Source organism: Eschrichtius robustus, chromosome 1 (genome assembly GCF_028021215.1).
Source record: "Eschrichtius robustus isolate mEscRob2 chromosome 1, mEscRob2.pri, whole genome shotgun sequence".
In the NCBI taxonomy this organism is placed as follows: Eukaryota; Metazoa; Chordata; class Mammalia; order Artiodactyla; family Eschrichtiidae; genus Eschrichtius; species Eschrichtius robustus.
In genome coordinates this window covers 1,055,188-1,073,847 of record NC_090824.1, presented here as the reverse complement: position 1 = coordinate 1,073,847, position 18,660 = coordinate 1,055,188, and the positions used below count along the sequence as shown (strand labels likewise).

Sequence of the window (18,660 nt, the reverse complement as noted above, 5' to 3'; positions counted from 1 at the left end):
GCGGCCGCCGGCTGGCTCCTCCGGGCTGCGCTGGCTGCGCTGCTGCGCTGGGCCGGCCGCCCGCCCGCCGCGCTCGGTCCCGCCGGCCCGCCCTCTCTCCGCCCCGCGCCCGCCCCGCCCGGCCGCCTGCCCGCCCGCCCGCCCACATCCGCCTCCGCCGCTCGGGGCGCCCCCACCGCGGGCCGAGCGAGGGCGCGGCGCCGGGAGCGGGAGCGCGCAGCGGGCGGCCCTCGGGGCCGGGGACCGCTGCGCTCCAACGCGGGGCCTGTCCCCAGGCCACGTCCTCTCTGGCCTCGGTTTCCCAGTTTGTCCGGTGAGCCCGCACTTCTCGGCCCAGTTCTGCCCCGACCCTGTTAAAGGGGCCAGTCTGGGACGAATCCTGGGCTTCTGCCTCCATCGGGCGGGGGTGGGGTTGGGGTGTAGGTTAGTGTGACTTTTAGAATGTGCCCCAAGTGGGTAGTTCAAGCTCGGGAGCTGGGGGCTCCAGGGGCCGGGATGGTTCTAAAAGACCCAATCCAAGGACCCTGCCTAGTGCAGGTCCCCTGGGGGTCATGCAGGAGGCTGGCTGGAAGGTTGGCGATCCGTCATCTGTCTGTGTGCTGAAGGCCTACTGTGGGTCTGGCCCTGGAGTGACCGGCAGTGCGAGCCCTGCTCCCTGGTTGGGGTCTTCCGGGAGCTCCCCTTCCCCAGAAGGATAATACTGACACCTGGCAGCTACAAAAGTGGACGGGGACTTCATGTGGTGACAGAGGAGAAGAGGGCCACAGGGGCCAGCGGAGGGGCCTCCAACTGGCACCGCTTCGTCCAGCACACCTGGCCTGGAGTGACCGCCCCGAGTCGGGCACAGACACCCAAGGGGGTGCTGGAGGGGGCAGACTCCAGAGAAGAGCTGTCACAGCTGAGGCAGCCCAGGATCCTCCCTAATGTCTGATTGGGCCCCAGGCACTCACAGCCCACTGGGGGACAGCTAAGGGGCCAGCAGGACACTGCAGACAACTCCCCACCCTGACCCCTCCCTGGGCCCTGTTGATCGCAGGTTTCTCCAACAGCTGCCCCTCCCCCCAACCCCGAGGCCTCCAAGTTGATGGTAAGCCTTTTTGTAAAAGGAAGACTTGTGGGCTACCGTTCTGGGGTTGGTATGTATTTGGGGGGAGGAGGACATTTTTGTTCCTCGTCCAGGGTCAGAGTTCAGCCTGGGGGGTATAGACACTTCATCTGGGTCAGAGGTAGAAGCAGCTGAGCACCCAGGACAGCGTCTGCAGCTGACACTGGGGCTCCGTCCCTTCCCCTGGGGCTGACCGAGAGAAGGACGCTCCTGAGGGAAGGCCTGCCTCGCCTGCTCAGGGGGACACTCGCTCCTCCGGGAGAGGACACCCAGTTCTGGGCCTCTCCCCTTGGCACCCCGCCCTCCCACCCCAGCCAGCTGTGTGGGCTCTGAATGTGCACCCCCAGGCCCCGCCTCCAGGGGCCAGGGGAGAGGCCCGACTGGCCCCCGCCGCTGGGGCACCTGGCCATCGCTCACCCCCTTCTGGGACCATCCCACCCACCCACCATTCTCCCAGGAGGGGTTTCCGCACCCACCCCCCATCCTGCGCTGGCAATGCTGAGGAGAAGGCAGAGGAGGCCCGGTGGCCTCGAGGGCCACTGGGGGCCCGGGAGGGCGCCCTCTCGTGGATAGTGTGGCGACTCCCCAGGCTGTCCTCGGGCCTGCTGGCCATTTGAAGACAGCATCTTGGCCAGAGGTGTCATCACGGTGGTCCAAAAGACGGCCAGGCTTTCCTCACCGGCCAAGCTCCAGGCTTCCTCACCGCTGGCCCATCTCCAGGAGGCCTCCCTGCCTGGTGCGCCCACCAAGGGCCCGTGACCTGCGGTGAGCCCCACACCCCATTCCGTGCAGCGCCTACGTGAGCCTGCCCTATGGCTGGGGCATCTCTTCGGGCAGGGCCAGCGCCCTCCTCTGGCCTCCGGAGGGAAAGCAGAGTCCCTCTCTAGAACACCTCCTGCCTGCCCCCCCAGACAGAATGTCAAGGAGAGGACCCAGACCCACCGGCCACCCTGGCTGAGGCTCAGGCCGCGGAGGATCCCCTTAGACAGATGTTTGCAACAAAAACTGCTGCACCGGCCCCTGGGGAGGAAGGCCACCTGCCCCCTCCTAAAGCACAGGGTCCTCCGGCCCTGTCACCTTCCGCAGCTGCCGGCCATCGGGCAGGACTCAGGGGCCGGAGCCCCGGGCTGCCTAGTCTCGGCAGCAGCTGCAGGGCGGGGCCTCCAGGCAGCTCCCGGGCCAGATGGCCGCCTGGCTGGCTGCGTTCAGGGAAGCTCTGCCCCCACCACTGCGACAGCCTCCTGTCATCCTTGTACCTGAGACCGTACCAGGCCAAACAGGGGATCTGGGGGCCGAGGGGCTGCTAGCTGCCGAGTGCCATCTCGGGGCTGCCTGGGATGGCCCCTCCTGGGCCTTAAGGAAGACTTAACTCCAGGAAGACTTAAGACCTTCCGACCAGGAAAATGCAGGGTCGTCTCTCCCCCATCCCCTCCTCCCAGTGAGGTTTCTCCTCCTCTAGCCATCCCTGCCCAGCACAACCCCAGCCTCTTGCTGGCAGCGTCCCCTGCCGCTGCTTCGATCCCTCTGCATGCCCCACAACCTCTGTCAGGGCCCCAAGGAGCCCTCTGTCCCGCCAGCCAGGCAGGGCAGGCCAGGACACTCTGCCTGCCCCAGGGCCTCACTCCTAGCCTGGCTGGGGAGCTGTGCGCCAGGGCTGGGCAGGTGGGCACCACGGAGCAGTCGGGATTAGGTTGGTGGCTCCCGTGGACATCCCGCACAGATGCCTCTGCCCTGCTTTCACTCAAGAGACACAACTGTACCCGCACTTTGTGCCACGCCAACTTCTTAGCAGCAAGGATACAGCGGGGAGTGGGGGGGTGGCAAGGTCACATGACACGGGGAGCACTCTGGAGAAGGCTAAGGCCACAGAGGAGATTGTGGGTTTGGGGGCACCTGAGCGGGGGTGATCAGGAAGGACCACTCCCAGGGGGTGCTGCTGGTGCAGAGACAGGACTGGGGAGGAGCCAGGAAGGGCTCTCTGGGGAGAAACGTGTGGAACCTGAGGACTGGCCATGAAAGGGCCTGGGGTCTTGCTGTGTGCCAGGCCCCGCAGTTAATCTACCCATTCTGCAGATGAGAATATTAAGGTTTGAAGAGGTTAAGGGTCATGCCCGAGGTCGGGAGGGGGCAGGGCTCTGATGCAGGCAAGACCCCAGGAGGCAGTCCCCCCGGGGTTCACTCTGAGCTGACTTGAAACCAGCTCCCCCCGCTGGGGTGGGGGGGCGTGGGTGTGGAGGAGGAGGTTGGCCCTCCTCAGGAAGGGATCCCCAGAGCGCCTGGGCCATGGGAGCCAGGGCAGTCTCTGTGGCTCTGAGCGCAGCGTGAGTCCAGGGTTCCAAGCGGAGACTGCCGAATATAGGAAATAAAAATGCAAGCTGTCCGGTCAAATTTGAATTTCAGATAGATAAAGAATAGTATTTTAGTATAAGAATGTGGCTTTCTTTCCCTCAGACTTTAGGTCCTAACTGCGGTGGACCCTGGGGCCTCTGGCCACTCCTCAGGCCCCCAACCCACCAGGGTTTGAATAGGATCCCTGGGGGCTCCCACCCCATCTCACAGCCAGGAACCCCCTCCTCCCAGGGGTCCCGGCCTTCCAGGAGCATGGCTGGAGGGCTCCCAACACCTCTTGCTGCTTCCTCTGCCCTGGTGTACCTGGCTAGTGGGGTCCCAGCCTTTGTAATCCAGCCCCTGCCCCAACACCACCCCCACTTCTGGTCAAGGCCTCCTTTCTACTCCTCCCCGGCTGCTGGGCTATGCAGGTGAGAATTGAGGACACTGCCAGATCTGAATCCTGGTTCAACAACTTACTGCCTGCTGTGCGGCCCTGGGCACCTTAGCGAACCTCCACCTAAACAGGTGTCATAATCAAAGCACCTGACTAACAGGACTGTTGTGAACGCTGAGCAATGGTCCACAGGGCCCGCATCCTGCTCTGCCCCGGGCGGCGGGGAAAGGGCTCCCACCAGCAGCACACCCCAACCCAGGGGCCCCAACATCTCCAAAGTCATTTCTGTTTTTCTCGGGCTCTTTCCTTCACGCAGCAGACCTGGGTGTCCCCTCGCACCTGAATCACCAAGCCCGGGGGACACCAACCCAGCCCCTCCAAGGTGTCTCCTCTCCCTGACCGCTTTCCCGCTGGCTCTGGGCTCTGGGTGCACTTCCCTCTCTCTCCATCACCGCGATGGTTCCCTCACCCCCATCGCTTCTTCTGGGACGTGCCCAGCTCCCAGTGCTTTCCCAATACACCACTCGGCCCCTGGCTCCCAGCAGAGGCTTTGCTGGGTGGGCTGACAAGATGAGAGTTCTCTGTTCAAGACTCCAAGGTCGAGAACCCGGCTGAGTGTTTGGAAGAGGGTCCCAGCTAAATTAACTTGAATTCAAAACGAGGCTTTCAATGAAAAGGGGGTGTCATCTTTTCCATATTTACGACCCCCCACTCCCCCTCCTCCATCCCAGGGCAGGCGCCCCGCGAGGTGGCAGGAGGCTGTGTCCCGTCTGTGCTTTCGGGTGACTTGCTCCAGCGCTGGCCGGGAGAGGAGCTGGTCCTCGGAAGGGGTCCCTTAACAGACGGGCGCAGTTGGGACCCCATGGGGGGGGTACCCTGAGGACGAGACGGCAAGTATCGCGAGAGACCCCCCTGCCCCCCCCCCCCCCGCGCCGCGCCCCGCGTCCCCTCCCACCCCAGCGCCCCAGATGGCGGCGCGCGGGGCCCGGCCGGGCGGGGCGGACAGGGAAGGGGCGGCGTGGGTGACCTCAGCGGTTCCGCCGCTCCGGGAAGTCGCCTCGGCCCGCCCCCTCCAGCCCCCGCCCCGAGTTTCGCTCTCTCCGGGGCGGGGCGAGCGGCGGGTGCTGCCCGGCCAGCCAAGTTGGAGCGCGCCCCGCCCGGCGCCCTCCCCGTCCCCGCGCCCACCCCGCCGGGGCGCGCTGCCCGCAGCTCCGCGCGCGCCGGGGCGGCACCGGGGAGGGCGTGCGGCGCGGGCAGCGGCCGGAGAGGAGCTCGGGGCGCCGGAGGTGAGCGCGGGGGGCGGGCGCCCGGCTCTGCCCGCCCCGCCCGCCGGCCCGCTCCCCGCGGCCGCGCTGCCATAAATGGGGCCCGCGGCGGCGGTGGCTGCATCTGGCGGGCCGGGCAGCAGCTGGAGGCGGCGCGGGGGCGCGGGCCGGGGGTGGCGGCGCCGCGGCGACTCGGGCGTCGGGGGACGCGGCAGGCGGCCGCCCCGGAGTGAAGTTCAGAGGCGCTCTAGCGGGGAGGGGCACTCCAGGCGGGGACGCGCGCAGGTTCGCGCGACTCCGGCCCCCTCCGCCCGCGTCCCGGGACCCGCCCCCGCGGCGGAGCGGCTCCTGTTTACTTTCGATCGAGTTTTTCCTGCTCCGGGCAGGTGCCCAGGGCGGCTCCAGGCGGGCAGTTGCGCGCTGAGCCCCGCGCCCCTCTCCCCGTGCTGCCCGCACCCGGGAAGGGCTGAGGGCTGGTCGGGCGACTGGGGGCGAGCGGCGGCCGCGGCGTCTCCAGGCGCGCTCACGGGAGTCCCGTTTGTGCCCAGGTGATGACCGCGGCGGCATGGAGTTCCCGGAGCACGGCGGGCGGCTGCTGGGCCGCCTGAGGCAGCAGCGTGAGCTGGGCTTCCTGTGCGACTGCACCGTGCTGGTGGGCGACGCGCGCTTCCCGGCCCACCGCGCCGTGCTGGCCGCGTGCAGCGTCTACTTCCATCTCTTCTACAGGGACCGGCCCGCGGGCAGCCGCGACACGGTGCGGCTCAACGGCGACATCGTCACGGCGCCCGCCTTCGGCCGTCTGCTGGACTTCATGTACGAGGGCCGCCTGGACCTGCGCAGCCTGCCCGTCGAGGACGTCCTGGCCGCGGCCAGCTACCTGCACATGTACGACATCGTCAAGGTCTGCAAGAACAGGCTGCGGGAGAAGGAGCGCGCGCTGCCCCTGGAGACGCCTGCCCCTGGGGCAGAGCTGCCTGGCCAGCCCCCAGGCCCCTTGTCTGACTGGTCCCCTGTACTCTGTCCAGCCGCCCAGAAGACCAGGCTCCCTCCCGCTGGGGTCAAGGCCACCCGCCCTCCACTGGCACTGGGGCCTCCCCTCTGGCAGGCTCCTGGCGAGTCAGACCGGGCCCTGGACCTGTCGCTGAAGCCTGGCCCGAGGCGGGAGCCAATCCGCCCACCCTGCGTCCTCCAGACACCCCCTTGCAGCCGGATGCAGCCAGGGGCGCAGCCGATCGTGAAGGACGAGCCAGATTCACTGTCCGAGCAAGAGGACAGCAGAAGCCCTCGGTGCCTCCACAGCCCCCTGCAGCCGCCCTGTGTTCCTGCAGCCCAGAGCCTGGCCGGGGGCTTGGAGCCGCTGCGGGTCAGCGAAGTGGGCAGTGGGGAACTGGAGCTGGAGGCAGAGCGGGGGGCGATCGAGGATGTGCTGCGGCCGGGCGGGCGCCTCTGCCTCTGCCCGCTGTGCGGCAAGCTGTTCCCCAGCGCCCACGTGCTGCAGCTGCACCTCAGCGCCCACTTCCGCGAGCGGGACGGCGGCCGCGCCCGGCTCTCGCCCGACGGCGCAGCGCCCACCTGCCCGCTCTGCAGGAAGACCTTCTCCTGCACTTACACGCTGAAGAGGCACGAGCGCACGCACTCGGGCGAGAAGCCCTACACGTGTGTGCAGTGCGGCAAGAGCTTCCAGTACTCGCATAACCTGAGCCGCCACGCCGTGGTGCACACGCGCGAGAAACCCCACGCCTGCCGCTGGTGCGAGCGCCGCTTCACGCAGTCGGGGGACCTCTACCGCCACGTCCGCAAGTTCCACTGTGGCCTGGTCAAGTCCCTGCTGGTGTGACCTTCGCTGCAGGGGTGAGGGTGGAAGGAGGGGCGGATGGAGTGTGAGGGGCCGGAGCTCAGCAGGTGAAGCCCCTGAGGCTGGGCCCGCCGGGGGGAAGAACCCTGCTGCCCTGGGAACGCGGCCTCAGACTTGGGCCGACTGGGAGCCCCACGGACAGCCCTTCTCCAGCCTTGTGCCTCCGCCAACTCACTCCTGCTCCTGGACGTGCCCTGACCAGACACCGCCCTCCTCTCCATCCCCTCAGCCAGTCCCAAGGAGTGTCCGCAGCTCGAGGAGGCCAGTTGACCCTCCACTCGGGGCTTTGCTGACCAGCTCACCAGCAGGCTCAGGGGTACCCTGTGAGCCTGGCACGGCGCTCGGTGACGGATGCCCGCTCACAGATGCTGCCAGTGTGAGCCTCCGCCAGGGAGCTCTGATGGGACAGGCTACTCCTGGCGGGTGGCAGTGGAAGCCCCTGCAGGGGAGGCCCCGGGCACAGTGAGAGCCAGCAGGGCACAGCTGGTGTGACGGGGGTGCAGGCCCCAGCAGGGACCCCAGGGCGGCAGGAGCAGAACCAGCCAGAAGCTGCGAGGCTCCAGAGTTACAGGCGCTGGGGTGGGAGGTAGGCCCTCCAGAGCTTTCGACCCTGACCGCAGCGTATCAGAGGGCAGAGAAAGTGGGGACTTGGAAACGATTCTCTTTAGATACAGAAGGAGCCTCCGGAGGTTGCCAGATGTCTGCCCGTGGGTGATGGGCCGTGCCGCTCCCCTGCCTGAGCGCAGGATCCAGGGCGCCTCTGAGCCTCCCCAGGGTGGGACTGAGGGGGCTGGGAACGCAGCTGCCCGCCTTGAGTATCGCAGGTCAACGGTAGGCCTGACCTTGAAGGTCACTTCTCCGCCTGCTCAGGGTCTCCCTGGAGCTGCTGGTCATTTCCAGAGCACTGAGCAGGGGGGCTGAGGGCTGCTCTCTTTACCAGGAGCCGTGTTTGCAGCGTTTCCCTTCCCTACGGTGGGGCCTGGGTGAAAGCAGCCATCTCGCGAGGAGGGGCAGCGGGGGGCCTCTGGGCTGATGCCCCTGAGATGCAAAAGGCCGCCACATTCGTGCTTGGTGGGGGGCGCCCCGCCTCGCCTGCCGGCTCACCCAGCAGGGCTCGCTGCTGGAACCCAAGGTGGGGGGCAGGGGTGGGGCTGCCCCAGCTTCTGGGAGTCCCGCAGGTGGCAGAGCCACCTGGGTTCCTGGTTTCCCCAGACTGCATGGGCTCTTTCTGCTGTGACTGGAAGTGGTGCTGAGGTCAGAGTTCAAGTTTAAATGATCTTCTCGGCCCCTGACAACACTTGATGTCGTATTTATTCATTTGCCTGGTCTGGAGTGAGAAGACCATTGGCCTTTGCAGCAGGTGGACAGGCGGGGACCATCTCCCTGCAAGCCCTCGGCTCTCCCGGTGTGTGGGCAACTGGCCTGCGGACCAGAGAGAGAGCTGGGGGAAGGGGCCCTCCGCTTCTGATTGTCCTGGAGCCCCTCCACCTCTGGAAGGGCTGGTGGGACCTCACGCTTGGCATGATGTGCTTCATGATCGGATTTCCGTGTGTGTGTGTGTGAGTGTGTCTGAGTGTGAGTCTGCCTGTGTGGGCACCTGTGTCCAGCAAAGGCGGGGCCTGAGCTGGACCAGCAGCCGCGCGTCCACCCCAGCAGGCAGCGGGGAGATGAGCATCAGGCCTGGTTTTCCCCAAGGAGTTTCCACCGGGGAAGAAATTTATTTTCCTGGGGCAGGAAGCCTGCCCTGAGTTATCAACACTGGATTCATTGTCTTTTGCAAACAGTTACTGTGAAGTTAGTGTACAGAGAGGAGGTCAGTTTTACATTTAATAGTTGACGCGGTTCAGATAAAATAGATATACATACACACACAAGTATATTTAAGACGCTAATCGTGTGCCATCGTGTAGCAGAGGTGCGTGTAAATGCATTTCGGGTGGAGCCTGCTGTGTGGGTCCTCCCGGGCGGCTCAGCCTCCCGCCCCTCGGTCACTGCTGTCCTGCCCCTGGAGGGCGGCTCTGGGTGCCCAGAGGACAGTTGTTGATGCTTAGTGTCCCGCGGGAGGTTTTGTGTGCACGTGCCCGCCTGCTGTGAAGGTCTGGAAATCAGTGCTGTCTTCCCATGTTCTCATCATCGTCTCAATGACAGTGGTAATAAAGCCCACCCCAGGTGGAGACGGCCGTGATTATTCCTGGGGACAGGAGTGCGTGTGGGAATTGGGGGCACTGCTGGTCTTGGGGGGTGCCCAGGTGGGTGGTGGGCACTCTGGGAGCCCTGTCCCAGATGCCACCTGCTGTGCCTCGTGGGTGGAGGGGACTGGGGCAGGGCCGTGGACAGGTGACAGACACTCTTTCCCCAGATTTGTACCCCCTTAACCCTGAATTGGGGGAGGGGAGTCCCAGGGAGCAGGATGCAGGTTGGGACCTGGTGAGAGGCCTCATGGCTTCTCGCTTGGGGTGACTTCTGAGCACCTGCAGGCCCTGGGGCTCAGATCTGAGGCTCCCAATCCTGTGGTTCCGGGTCTTCCTGTGCCCCTGCATCCAGGGGCAACCCCAGCTCCCCTGCCCTCCCCCACCCCCCTCCCCTCCCCAAGCCCACCCTGTGCCCTCTCCCCTCCCTCCACACCTCATTTGTACCCCTACCTCCCTCTGGGCGGGATGGGCCCTCACAGAGGTGGGCAGGACTGGGAGGGGGCTGTGTGCCTGCTGCCCCCATCCCCACCCCGTGGAGCCCAGCTTGATGTCTAGAGGGCCGGGGGGGTCAGGCTGGCTGGGCGGCTGGGCGGGCCTGGCCCCTTGGTGGTTCCAGGATCCCTGAGCCAGCCCAGCTGGTGCCCGGGCTGATGGGCGGGTGCGTATGGGTGTTCCAGGGCCCCCCATCCCGCTGCTTCACGGAAGGGTGTGAAGCTGGTGCTGCCCTGAGCCTCCTGGGAGCTGTGCCTTCCTCACCAGGCCCAGGACAGACGGGCAGATGGCCTTATGTGTGTCCCAAGCCTAGTCCCGGCCAAACACCCTCCAGGAAGAGCTGAGACAGACCCCATGGGCAGGGCGGGGGGGCCTTGCTTGCCTGGAGGTCCCCCGAAGTTGCCCCGAGCTGAACTGGTGCCAGAAGGGCTGCTGGTTCTTGGGCCAAGCTTCGAGGCCTCCCCAGTCCGGACCCCAAGCGCAAGGCCTTGCTTCTGGGAGGCTGTGCCTGGCACCTTCCCTCCCTTGCCCAGCCTGGCTCCCGGAGCCTTCCTCCTGGACCTAAGCCACTGTCCTGCAGGGAGGCCCTGTCATGTTCCCAGTTGGGCCCATGACTCAGCCCGGGCCTTCTCAGAGCCCCGGAGAAGGCTGTTGCCGTGCCAGCCGGGCAGGGGAAGAGGGCAGTCAAAAGGTGCCTGGGGGCAGAGCTGACTAGGGAGGGGCTTCCGGGACCCCTCCCGCCGGGCGGCTCTGCCCAGCCGCGTTCGCACTCTGCGCACTGACACGCCCAGCCCCGAAGCTGTCGCCCCCGCTCCTGGGTTGCGGGGAGGGCATCCAGCCTGGCCCCTGGGCAGATCGTGGAGGGGCCCGGCTGGCCCGCAGTCCCAAAGCCAGGCCCTCTTTGCACAACCTTCAGGAACGCCGGCGGTGCTGGACGCAGCCCCCTGGCAGCTGGCGCTCGGGGCAGTACGGAGGAGCCCACGGAGAGTGCAGAGGGTCGGACTCCGGGGCAAGAGGGCTCCCCAAGGTCCCCTGGCAGGGTGAGCACTCAGGACCCTCCAGGTGGACGCGGAGATGGGTGCGCCAGGCCGAGGGCCGCCGCTGCAGGGGCGTCAGAGCGAGGGGTCGTGTGCCAGCGGGCACAGGGCTGTAACGGCCGGGGCGCTCCAGGGAAGCCACCGGCTTTGAGGCAGGGAAAGGCCAGGGCAGCTCTGGCCAGCCTCAGGCCTCCCTCCCCAGCTGCCGGGGGCTCAGCCAGCTGCCCACTTCCCCCACACCGGGTCTCGCCCCTCCCTGGGTTCATCCCCGCTGCTGAAGGAGGTTCATCCTCAGACACCCGAGGACAGGCGCACAGGCTTCGGACACGGCTCCAGCCCTGCTTCCCAGCTTCTGCTGGTCCCCTGGCACTGCTCTTCCCCCCTCAGCCACATGGTTCCTCTCTCACGGCCATTGTCATTGTCATGGTCACTATACCTCCCCTCCCCCTCCTCCCCCACGTCCACGGTCGCATCCACCACTGCCTTTGTGGCGGGTCCCTGCAGAAACTGACCCCTCATCGAGGCCAGTTTCCAAGCTGAGGGCCCGGTGCTCGGTATCTACAAGCCGAGAAGTGGCGGAGACAGTGACGTCCTCGCAGAGGTGCTGCAGCATCTGCGCCCCGCTTCCTGTGCCCTCAAGTACCAGGACCTTCTCAGTCCCCTCCCCCTCCCCTCCCCTCCCCCACTCCTCCCCACCCCTCCCCTCCCCCACCCCTCCTCCTCCCCTCCCCACCCCACCACCGGCTCAGAAAGGAAGATGTCTGTGCCTTCCCCACCCCACGCAGGCCACCTGGCCTCCCAACACCAGCACGGAGAGAAGCCCTCCTCGGTCCCTGTCCCCGGGTCCCTTCCTCTCCCCCGCCTCCGCGTCCTCACTTGTAGAACAGGCACCGTGGCATGGCAGACAGCTGCTGAGGGGAGCCTGGGGCACCGTCCAGCGGGCACACGGGCAGCGCTGCTGCTGACGATGACCACCCAGGGCAGAGGGCGGAGGGCTTGTGCCCCGCGGAGCAGGCAAGCCAGTCCCTGGAGTGCCAGCCGCGCTGGGTCGGGTGTGATGGGAGGGCAGTTGGAGGAGCGACGCCGTTGGGCCCCAGGCCTCCTGGGCCACCCCGCATGCTCCCCCCGCAGCTGTCCCTGCCCGGCCCCCGGAGGGCTCCGGAGTGGGGGGGCCGTGGACCGAGGAGTCCAGGACAGCTGTCAGGAGGGCGGGGGCCGGGCGGGGGCCGTTCAGAGAGGAAACCGGCTGGGCTGACAGTGTCCAGGCCCCCTGACCCCGGCTCCGGCCAGGCTAGCCGGTAGCCCCTCAGAGAAGTCAGTGACCTGAGGGATCCCGCGAAATCCAGGGGCAGGGCCTCGCCTCCCTGGGTTGGACCCAGATGGGTTTGTTTTCTCCAATTTGAACAGAAATCTGTGTAAAGAGAAACCTGTTCCCTTGCCTCCTTCAGCAGACAGCTGAGGCCTTGAAAGTTAGGCTCTGGACCCAATTCCATTCTGTGTGCCTGCGTGTGTGTGTGTGTGTGTGTGTGTGTGTGTGTTGCAGGGGGGCGTTCCCACCCCTCCAGCAAGCAATTCTCTAACACCAGCTGGGTGTCCTACAATTCAACTCCATTCCGACACTATCTATCCGGGTAAAGCTCGGATCCCACGGTTAAGGGTTCAGTCCTACAAGACCGCCCACCCAGTTGAGACGCCAGGTTGTCACCTGTGCTTCTAACCCTTGGGCTATAGATCAGAGGTTCCCACGACCTCTCGTTGGGTTTGATTAATTTGCTAGGGCGGCTCCAGAACTCAGGAAAACAGTTTACTTACTAGATCACCGGTTTAATATAAAAGGATATAGCTCAGGAAGAGCCAGATGGAAGAGACGCCGGGGCGAGGTGTGGGGAAAGGCGTGAGCTTCCAGGCTGCCTCTGAATGAGCCCCTCTCCCCGATTCTCCACGGGCTCACCAGCCAGGAAGCCCTCCGAACCTCGTCCTTTTGGGGTATCATGGAGGCTTCATGCATGGGCATGATTGATTAAAACATTGGCCATTGATTTTTTTTTTATATTTATTTATTTGGTTGCACCGGGTCTTAGTTGCGGCTCGCAGGCTCCTTAGTTGTGGCATGCATTTGGGATCTAGTTCCCTGACCGGGGATCTAATCCGAGCCCCCTGCATTGGGAGCGTGGAGTCTTACCCACTGCGCCACCAGGGAAGTCCCTGGCCATTGATCGTTGGTTCCACCTCCAGCCCCTCTCCCCTCCCCAGAGGTCAGGTATGGGGGGTGGGGTGGGTGGGGACTGAGAGTTCCAGCCCTGTCATCACGTGATTGGTTCTCCTGGCAACCAGTCTGCACCCTCAGGTGTTTCCAAGGTCACCTCATTCACACAACAGAAGACACCTTGATCACTCTCTTCACTTAGGAAATGCCGAGGGTTTTAGGAGCTCTGTGCCAGAAACAGGGACTAAGACCAAATATGTATTTCTTTTTTTTTTTTTTTCTGGCTGTGCTCGCTGCGTGGCTTGGGGGATCTTAGTTCCCCAACCAGGGATTGAACCCGGGCCCTCGGCAGTGAAAGTGCAGAGTCCTAACCACTGGAGAGCCAGGGAATTCCCTGTATTTCTTATTATAAATCATAATATCACAGCTTGTCATTGGTTTCTTCACTGGTGGTACTAGTTTGCTAGGGCTGCCATCACACAGCACCACAGGAAGGGGCTTAGACAACAGACATCACTGTCTGACACCCTGGAGGCTGGAATCCCAGATCCAGGAGGTGCAGGGCTGGCTTCTCCCGAGGCCTGTCACTGCGGCGTGTAGACGCCGTCTTCTCCCGTGTCCTCACGTCGTCCCTCCGTGCGTGTCTCTGACCTTATTATCTCCTCCTCTTATAAGGTCGTCAGTCAGACTGGATTGGGGCCCACCCTAGTGACCCCCGTTTAACTTGATTACCTTTGTAAAGACCCCATCTCCAAATGCAGTTACGTTCTGAGGTCCTGGGGGTCAGGGCTTCAACATGTGAATTTGGGGGACAGAGTCCAACCCGCACCTTTGGTGTTTCAGAAGGGCATGGAGGCCGGAGGACCCTGGCCCGGGAGCCGGGAGGCCCAGATCCCAGCCTGGCTCTGCCCACATCCAGAGAAGCCACTGCAGTGTTTTTGTCAGTGACGTTTGTTGATATTTCCGTTTTTGCCCTCCGACCCATGGGCTGTGTGCCGCCTGGCACTCAGAGCCGCAGCTGTGGGGACATCGCCCTCCTCAGGAGCCCACACCCCCTACAGGGGCCACTGTCACCCTCGTTCCATCGCAGGGCAGATGCCTCCTCCCCAGGGCGGCCCCACGTCTGGAACCACCTGACCGTCCCGCACAGACTCTGCTTTCCTTCAGGGGGCACGGACGAGCCTTTGCTCCCATCAGCCCCCACCAGCCGGGCCAGGAAGGGAAGCACATGTGTCCCCATCGCCCTTCACGAGACCCCAGCCCTCTGGAGGCTCCTGCCGTGCAGGTAAAGCCCCTCCCTTCCTCACCCCTGTGGGCTCTCCGCCTGTCTCCCCTCCGCCATCTCCCCCTCCAGTTGCCAAGGCCTCCAAGATTCAACCCTGTGCAGGAAACGCAGTGCCCGCCCTGCCCTGGGCTCCCAGGCCTGTTCCATCCCCCCTCAGTCCCGCTCCGTCACCACCAGTAACGGCATATGCTCTGGGATCTGAAGTTCAGACTCCCTCGCTCCCCGCTGACCTGATCAAGCTTCTCAGTAATAATTCTTCGGCCTCGTGGTTGTGAACCCACTGACCTTGCCATCTTCTCACCACGTCTCCTGCCCTGCCCCCCTCTTTACTCACTCCGCCTGCCCAGATCTTGAGTCACTGGCCCTCTTTTTCTGTCAAACTCCTGGGCAAAACCAGAACCTGGACGGCTGTAAACATTCCCCTTGCTGTGGAGTCCACGGAAAAGGCAGGCCCGACGGATCTGCCTGACCTCCTTCATAACGGTATCATAACAGAGAGACATGCAAATGAATCTCATGGAGTCTGCGATGCCCGCGGAGCATGGCTGGACTGCCGCCCACCCCCACAGACGACAGTGAGAAATGCTGGACAAAAATACATGTTTTAAATAACACTTTGAAGGCACTGGAGAGCGAGGGAAGCAGGCGGAAGCTGGACAGGAGCCCATCCTTGAAAAACAGAAGCTGCAACCAGCCAGACGTGTGCATTTGTGGCCGCAGGGTCTAGAGACACGTCCCAAGGGAAGTTACACACATATATGGCTGAGAGGCACGTGGAGGAGTGTGAAATAAAACCACAGCAAGCCGTCACCACACGCCCATCCTGAAACTCAACGACCGACACCACCAAGCATGCGTGAGGACTTGGAGCCACTGGAACGCTCCCGCACTGCGTGCAAAAGGGATCGCGTTTCTCACCAGGGTCAACATACACCTATGTCTGGACGCAGCAGCTCCGCTCCAGGGCACAGCCCAGGAGAACTGGCACCCGTGAGCACAAAGGCACCCGACTGCAATGTTCACAGCGGCTTTTCCCTATTTACCTGGCAACTAGCAACAGCCCAAACGTCCGTGAATGCGATGGCAGCACACTCACACCACGTCGTAGAACGGACCCGAAGGGGACCAGCGAGTAAGGCACAATGTGGGCGAACGTCACCGTTCAGAGGGGAGAAGGCGGCTGGCCACGCACACTGACAGCAGGAAGCTTGAGGGCAGGAACGGCTGTCCAAGGGCGTCTGGGCAGAGGGGGAGGAATGACTGGGCCGGATGTAAGCGACCTTCTGGGGTGACGGACACTTCTAGAGCTTATTGGGGGTGTGCTGTGCAGGGGTAGCGTTTGTCAAGAGTTACAGTTAAGCTTTGTGCATTTCAACACACGTACTGTCAAGACTAAAATAGTTGCAGGAGGACAAGAGCAGGTGAAGGTCTAGACACAACTAGAATGGCGGAAAGAGGGTGGTCGCTGAAACTGGTGACGGGTACAGGGAGCTTATTGTACTTAAAAGACACTTGTGTATTTGAAACTTTCCGTAATACGTTTATTTTTTTTTAAATTTTATTTATTTTTGGCTGCGTTGGGTCTTCGTTGTTGCGCGCGGGCTTTCTTTAGTTGCAGTGAGCAGGGGCTACTCTTCGTTGCGGTGCGCGGGCTTCTTATTGCGGTGCCTTCTCTTGTTGCAGAGCACGGGCCCTAAGTGTGCAGGCTTCAGTAGTTGTGGCATGTGGGCTCAGTAGTTGTGGCTCGCGGGCTCTAGAGCGCGGGCTCAGTAGTTGTGGTGCATGGGCTTAGTCGCTCCGCGGCATGTGGGATCTTCCTGGACCAGGGATCCAGCCTGTGTCCCCTGCGTTGGCAGGCGGATTCTTAACCACTGCGCCACCAGGGAAGTCCCCTGTAATACATGTTCAGAGTAAAAAAAATACACAGATACATTTTGCATTGGCCTGCCGAAGATAACAGCCTGGTACCGCCCTTCCTTGGGGAGGCTGTGGGCATGACGGGCAGGGTGCAGGCTGGCACGTGTCCGATGTGGAGGGCGACTTGACAACTGCTGTCCACGTCACAATGGCAATGAATGCTTGGACCCAGAAGTTCTAGGAAGCTATCGTACAGATAAGCTCACATATGTGCCCAACGACTTATGTATAAGAGTATTTATCAGAGCGTTGTTCAATGTAGCAGAACACTGGAAAAGGCTTAAATGTCCAGGGGCAGGGGACCAGCTAAGTGACACCACAGTCCACACGTTGAACGGAATACTCTACAGCCGTGGAAATGGAGGTGCCCTGTGTGGGGCAGGGTGATCTTCACGCTGTGAAGTGAAGCTAGGAAGTGCAGGGCGTGGTGGTGTGCCAGCCTCCCCCTGTAAAAACAGGGCACATTCTATGCACATGAACGTAATTCACATAGGTATAAAATCTCTCTGGAAAAACACTAAAGAAATAGCTAAGTTGGATATTTTGGTCACTTATGGGGAGGGAAATTGGAGGCTGGTGTGGGAAGTGGGGGACCTTTTTAAATTTTGAATCATGTTACCAATCATTAGTTCCCAGATCGAATGTTAATTAAAATGTAAACGTCTTCCTTTATCCCCCATCTCCTTCCACTTTTCTGCTGTTCCCAGCGAGATTTTTCACATGACTGGTTAGTTCTGTGTACCTTCTATTTCTTCTTTTCCCTAAGTATTATGCTTTAATCTTTATTCTTTGCCATTAAAAGACACACATTGAATGCCCCCTCTGACTTATATGTTCCCTGCCCGCTCTGTACACCCCCATCTTCGTGTTACCACCATTATTCACTTCTTGCGTATTCTCCATTGTTCCTTTTTGTAAATACAGGCAAATACTCTTTCCCCCCATTATCACCCCCCAAAAGTGGCATACTATGTATGCTGTTCTGCACGTTGCTTTTTTTTTTTTTCTTTTCTCACTTAAAAAAAGACCATAGAGACCTTCCCACATCAACACATAAAAATTTCCTTGACCCTTTTATTTGTCAATGGCTGCACGGTGTTCCCTGGTGCGGCTGTACTATTGTATTATTTGGTCTCCTAGAGATGGACACCTGGGTGGTTTCCAAGCTTTTGCTGTTACAAGCAGTGCTTCGGCTAATAACCTTTATCGTGCATCCTTCCTCACAGGGGGTATTCGGTGTACATTCCCAGTGGGTAAAAGCACCTATGATCCCATCAGGGGCCAAACTGCCTCCGTGAAGGTCGCACCTACCTTCACCCCCTGCATCTGCTTCCCTACCACCGTGACAGCCCAGTGTGGTCTCAAACTTTGGGATTTAAAAATATCTGACAGGTGAAAAACAGCCTCTCGGACTCATTTTATTTGCATTTCTCTTGTTACATGTGAGGTTCCCTGCTTTCCTGTGCTCACACCCTCTGCCCACTTTCCCACAGGCATTTCTACTCCGAGGCTAAGGAATTCACCCAGTTCTTTCTGGCATTTTTACGGTTTCACTTCTTTTACATTTATATCTTTGATCAATATTTTCGTTTTAACTGGTCCATGCTCAAGCTGAGGATCTAACTTTCTCAATCTTCACATGAGCGACACTTTACTACAGTGTCCACCTTCCCCTTCGCTGACTGGAGAGCGGCCCCTCCACAAATCCCCACGTGCGTCCAGGTCTGCCCCCTCCCGCTGCTCTCCCACAGTCCCCGCAGCTGAGCTCCAGGGCTGGACTGAATGGGCCTCGTCACGTGTTCTGATCTCTGGCGGGGCGAGCGGCTCCAATTTCTCTTTTTTTCTGTTTTTTGGGGGGAGGGGGCTATTTTGGCCTGTTCATTTCCCACTGAACTCTCCAGTCAGCTCATCTAGTTCAAGGGGAAGAGCTGCTATTTATTCTGTAATCCTCTCCAAACAGCTTCTCTCCCAACACGCCACCGAAACTCCAGGTCACCAAGTCAGAGGCCCTGCTGTCGCTGTGCTCTGCACCAAGTTCTCAGCAGCATGTGCCTCAGCTGACCATCCCCCTCAAACCCTCCTCCCCAGCACCTCCCAGTTTTCTTTCTACCTCCCTGGCTGCTCTCCACCCCGATCCCCTCTCTGCACGTGCTGGCTCTCCTCAGCAGCCCTCCCAGGCAACACCCCGGCCCCGCCACCGTTAGTGCCCCCTTCCTAGGGAATCTCATCCTTTCCCATCCTGCGGGATGCCATGTCTTGCTGGGGCCTCCTAAACTGACGCTGCCTGTCACGAGCTCCCCTGTGAGCCCAGTCACATATGCGACACCCACACAACTCCTGTGTGCCTTCCGGGAACACAAAGTGAAACCTGGACTTCCCCCCACAAACCCACTCTTCCCCTGGCTGCCCCCACTCGGTAAATGAGGGCATCAGCGAGCCTGCTGTTCAAGCTGAGAGCCTGGATGTCACCCCCGGGTCCCTCCTCTGCCTCACTCCCCCCGGCCCACAGCGAGTTCTGAAGCCTGTCTGCAGAACAGAGGTCCAGTCTCTCTCCTCCACGGCCAGCACCCTTCTCCAAGCG

The 18,660-nt window shown here is 62.0% G+C and overlaps 1 protein-coding gene across 2 annotated transcripts; it reads left to right on the top strand.

Moving 5' to 3' along the window:
- The first annotated feature begins 197 nt into the window (after positions 1–197).
- Positions 198–9,107, top strand: ZBTB42 (zinc finger and BTB domain containing 42). Of its 2 annotated transcripts, none has more exons than XM_068546437.1 (2): positions 198–313; positions 5,644–9,107. In XM_068546437.1, the coding sequence occupies exon 2, from the start codon at positions 5,661–5,663 to the stop codon at positions 6,930–6,932; it is 1,272 nt and encodes a 423-aa protein (XP_068402538.1). In that variant the 5' UTR covers positions 198–313; positions 5,644–5,660; the 3' UTR covers positions 6,933–9,107. The 2 variants fall into 2 exon arrangements, with proteins under 2 accessions (XP_068402538.1, XP_068402628.1); XM_068546527.1 differs by lacking the exon at positions 198–313 and adding an exon at positions 5,062–5,116.
- Positions 9,108–18,660: the final 9,553 nt, after the last annotated feature.

Excerpts from the sequence above, each read along its gene's own strand:
- ZBTB42 (XM_068546437.1), top strand. The coding sequence starts at position 5,661 with ATGGAGTTCCCGGAGCACGGCGGGCGGCTGCTGGGCCGCCTGAGGCAG.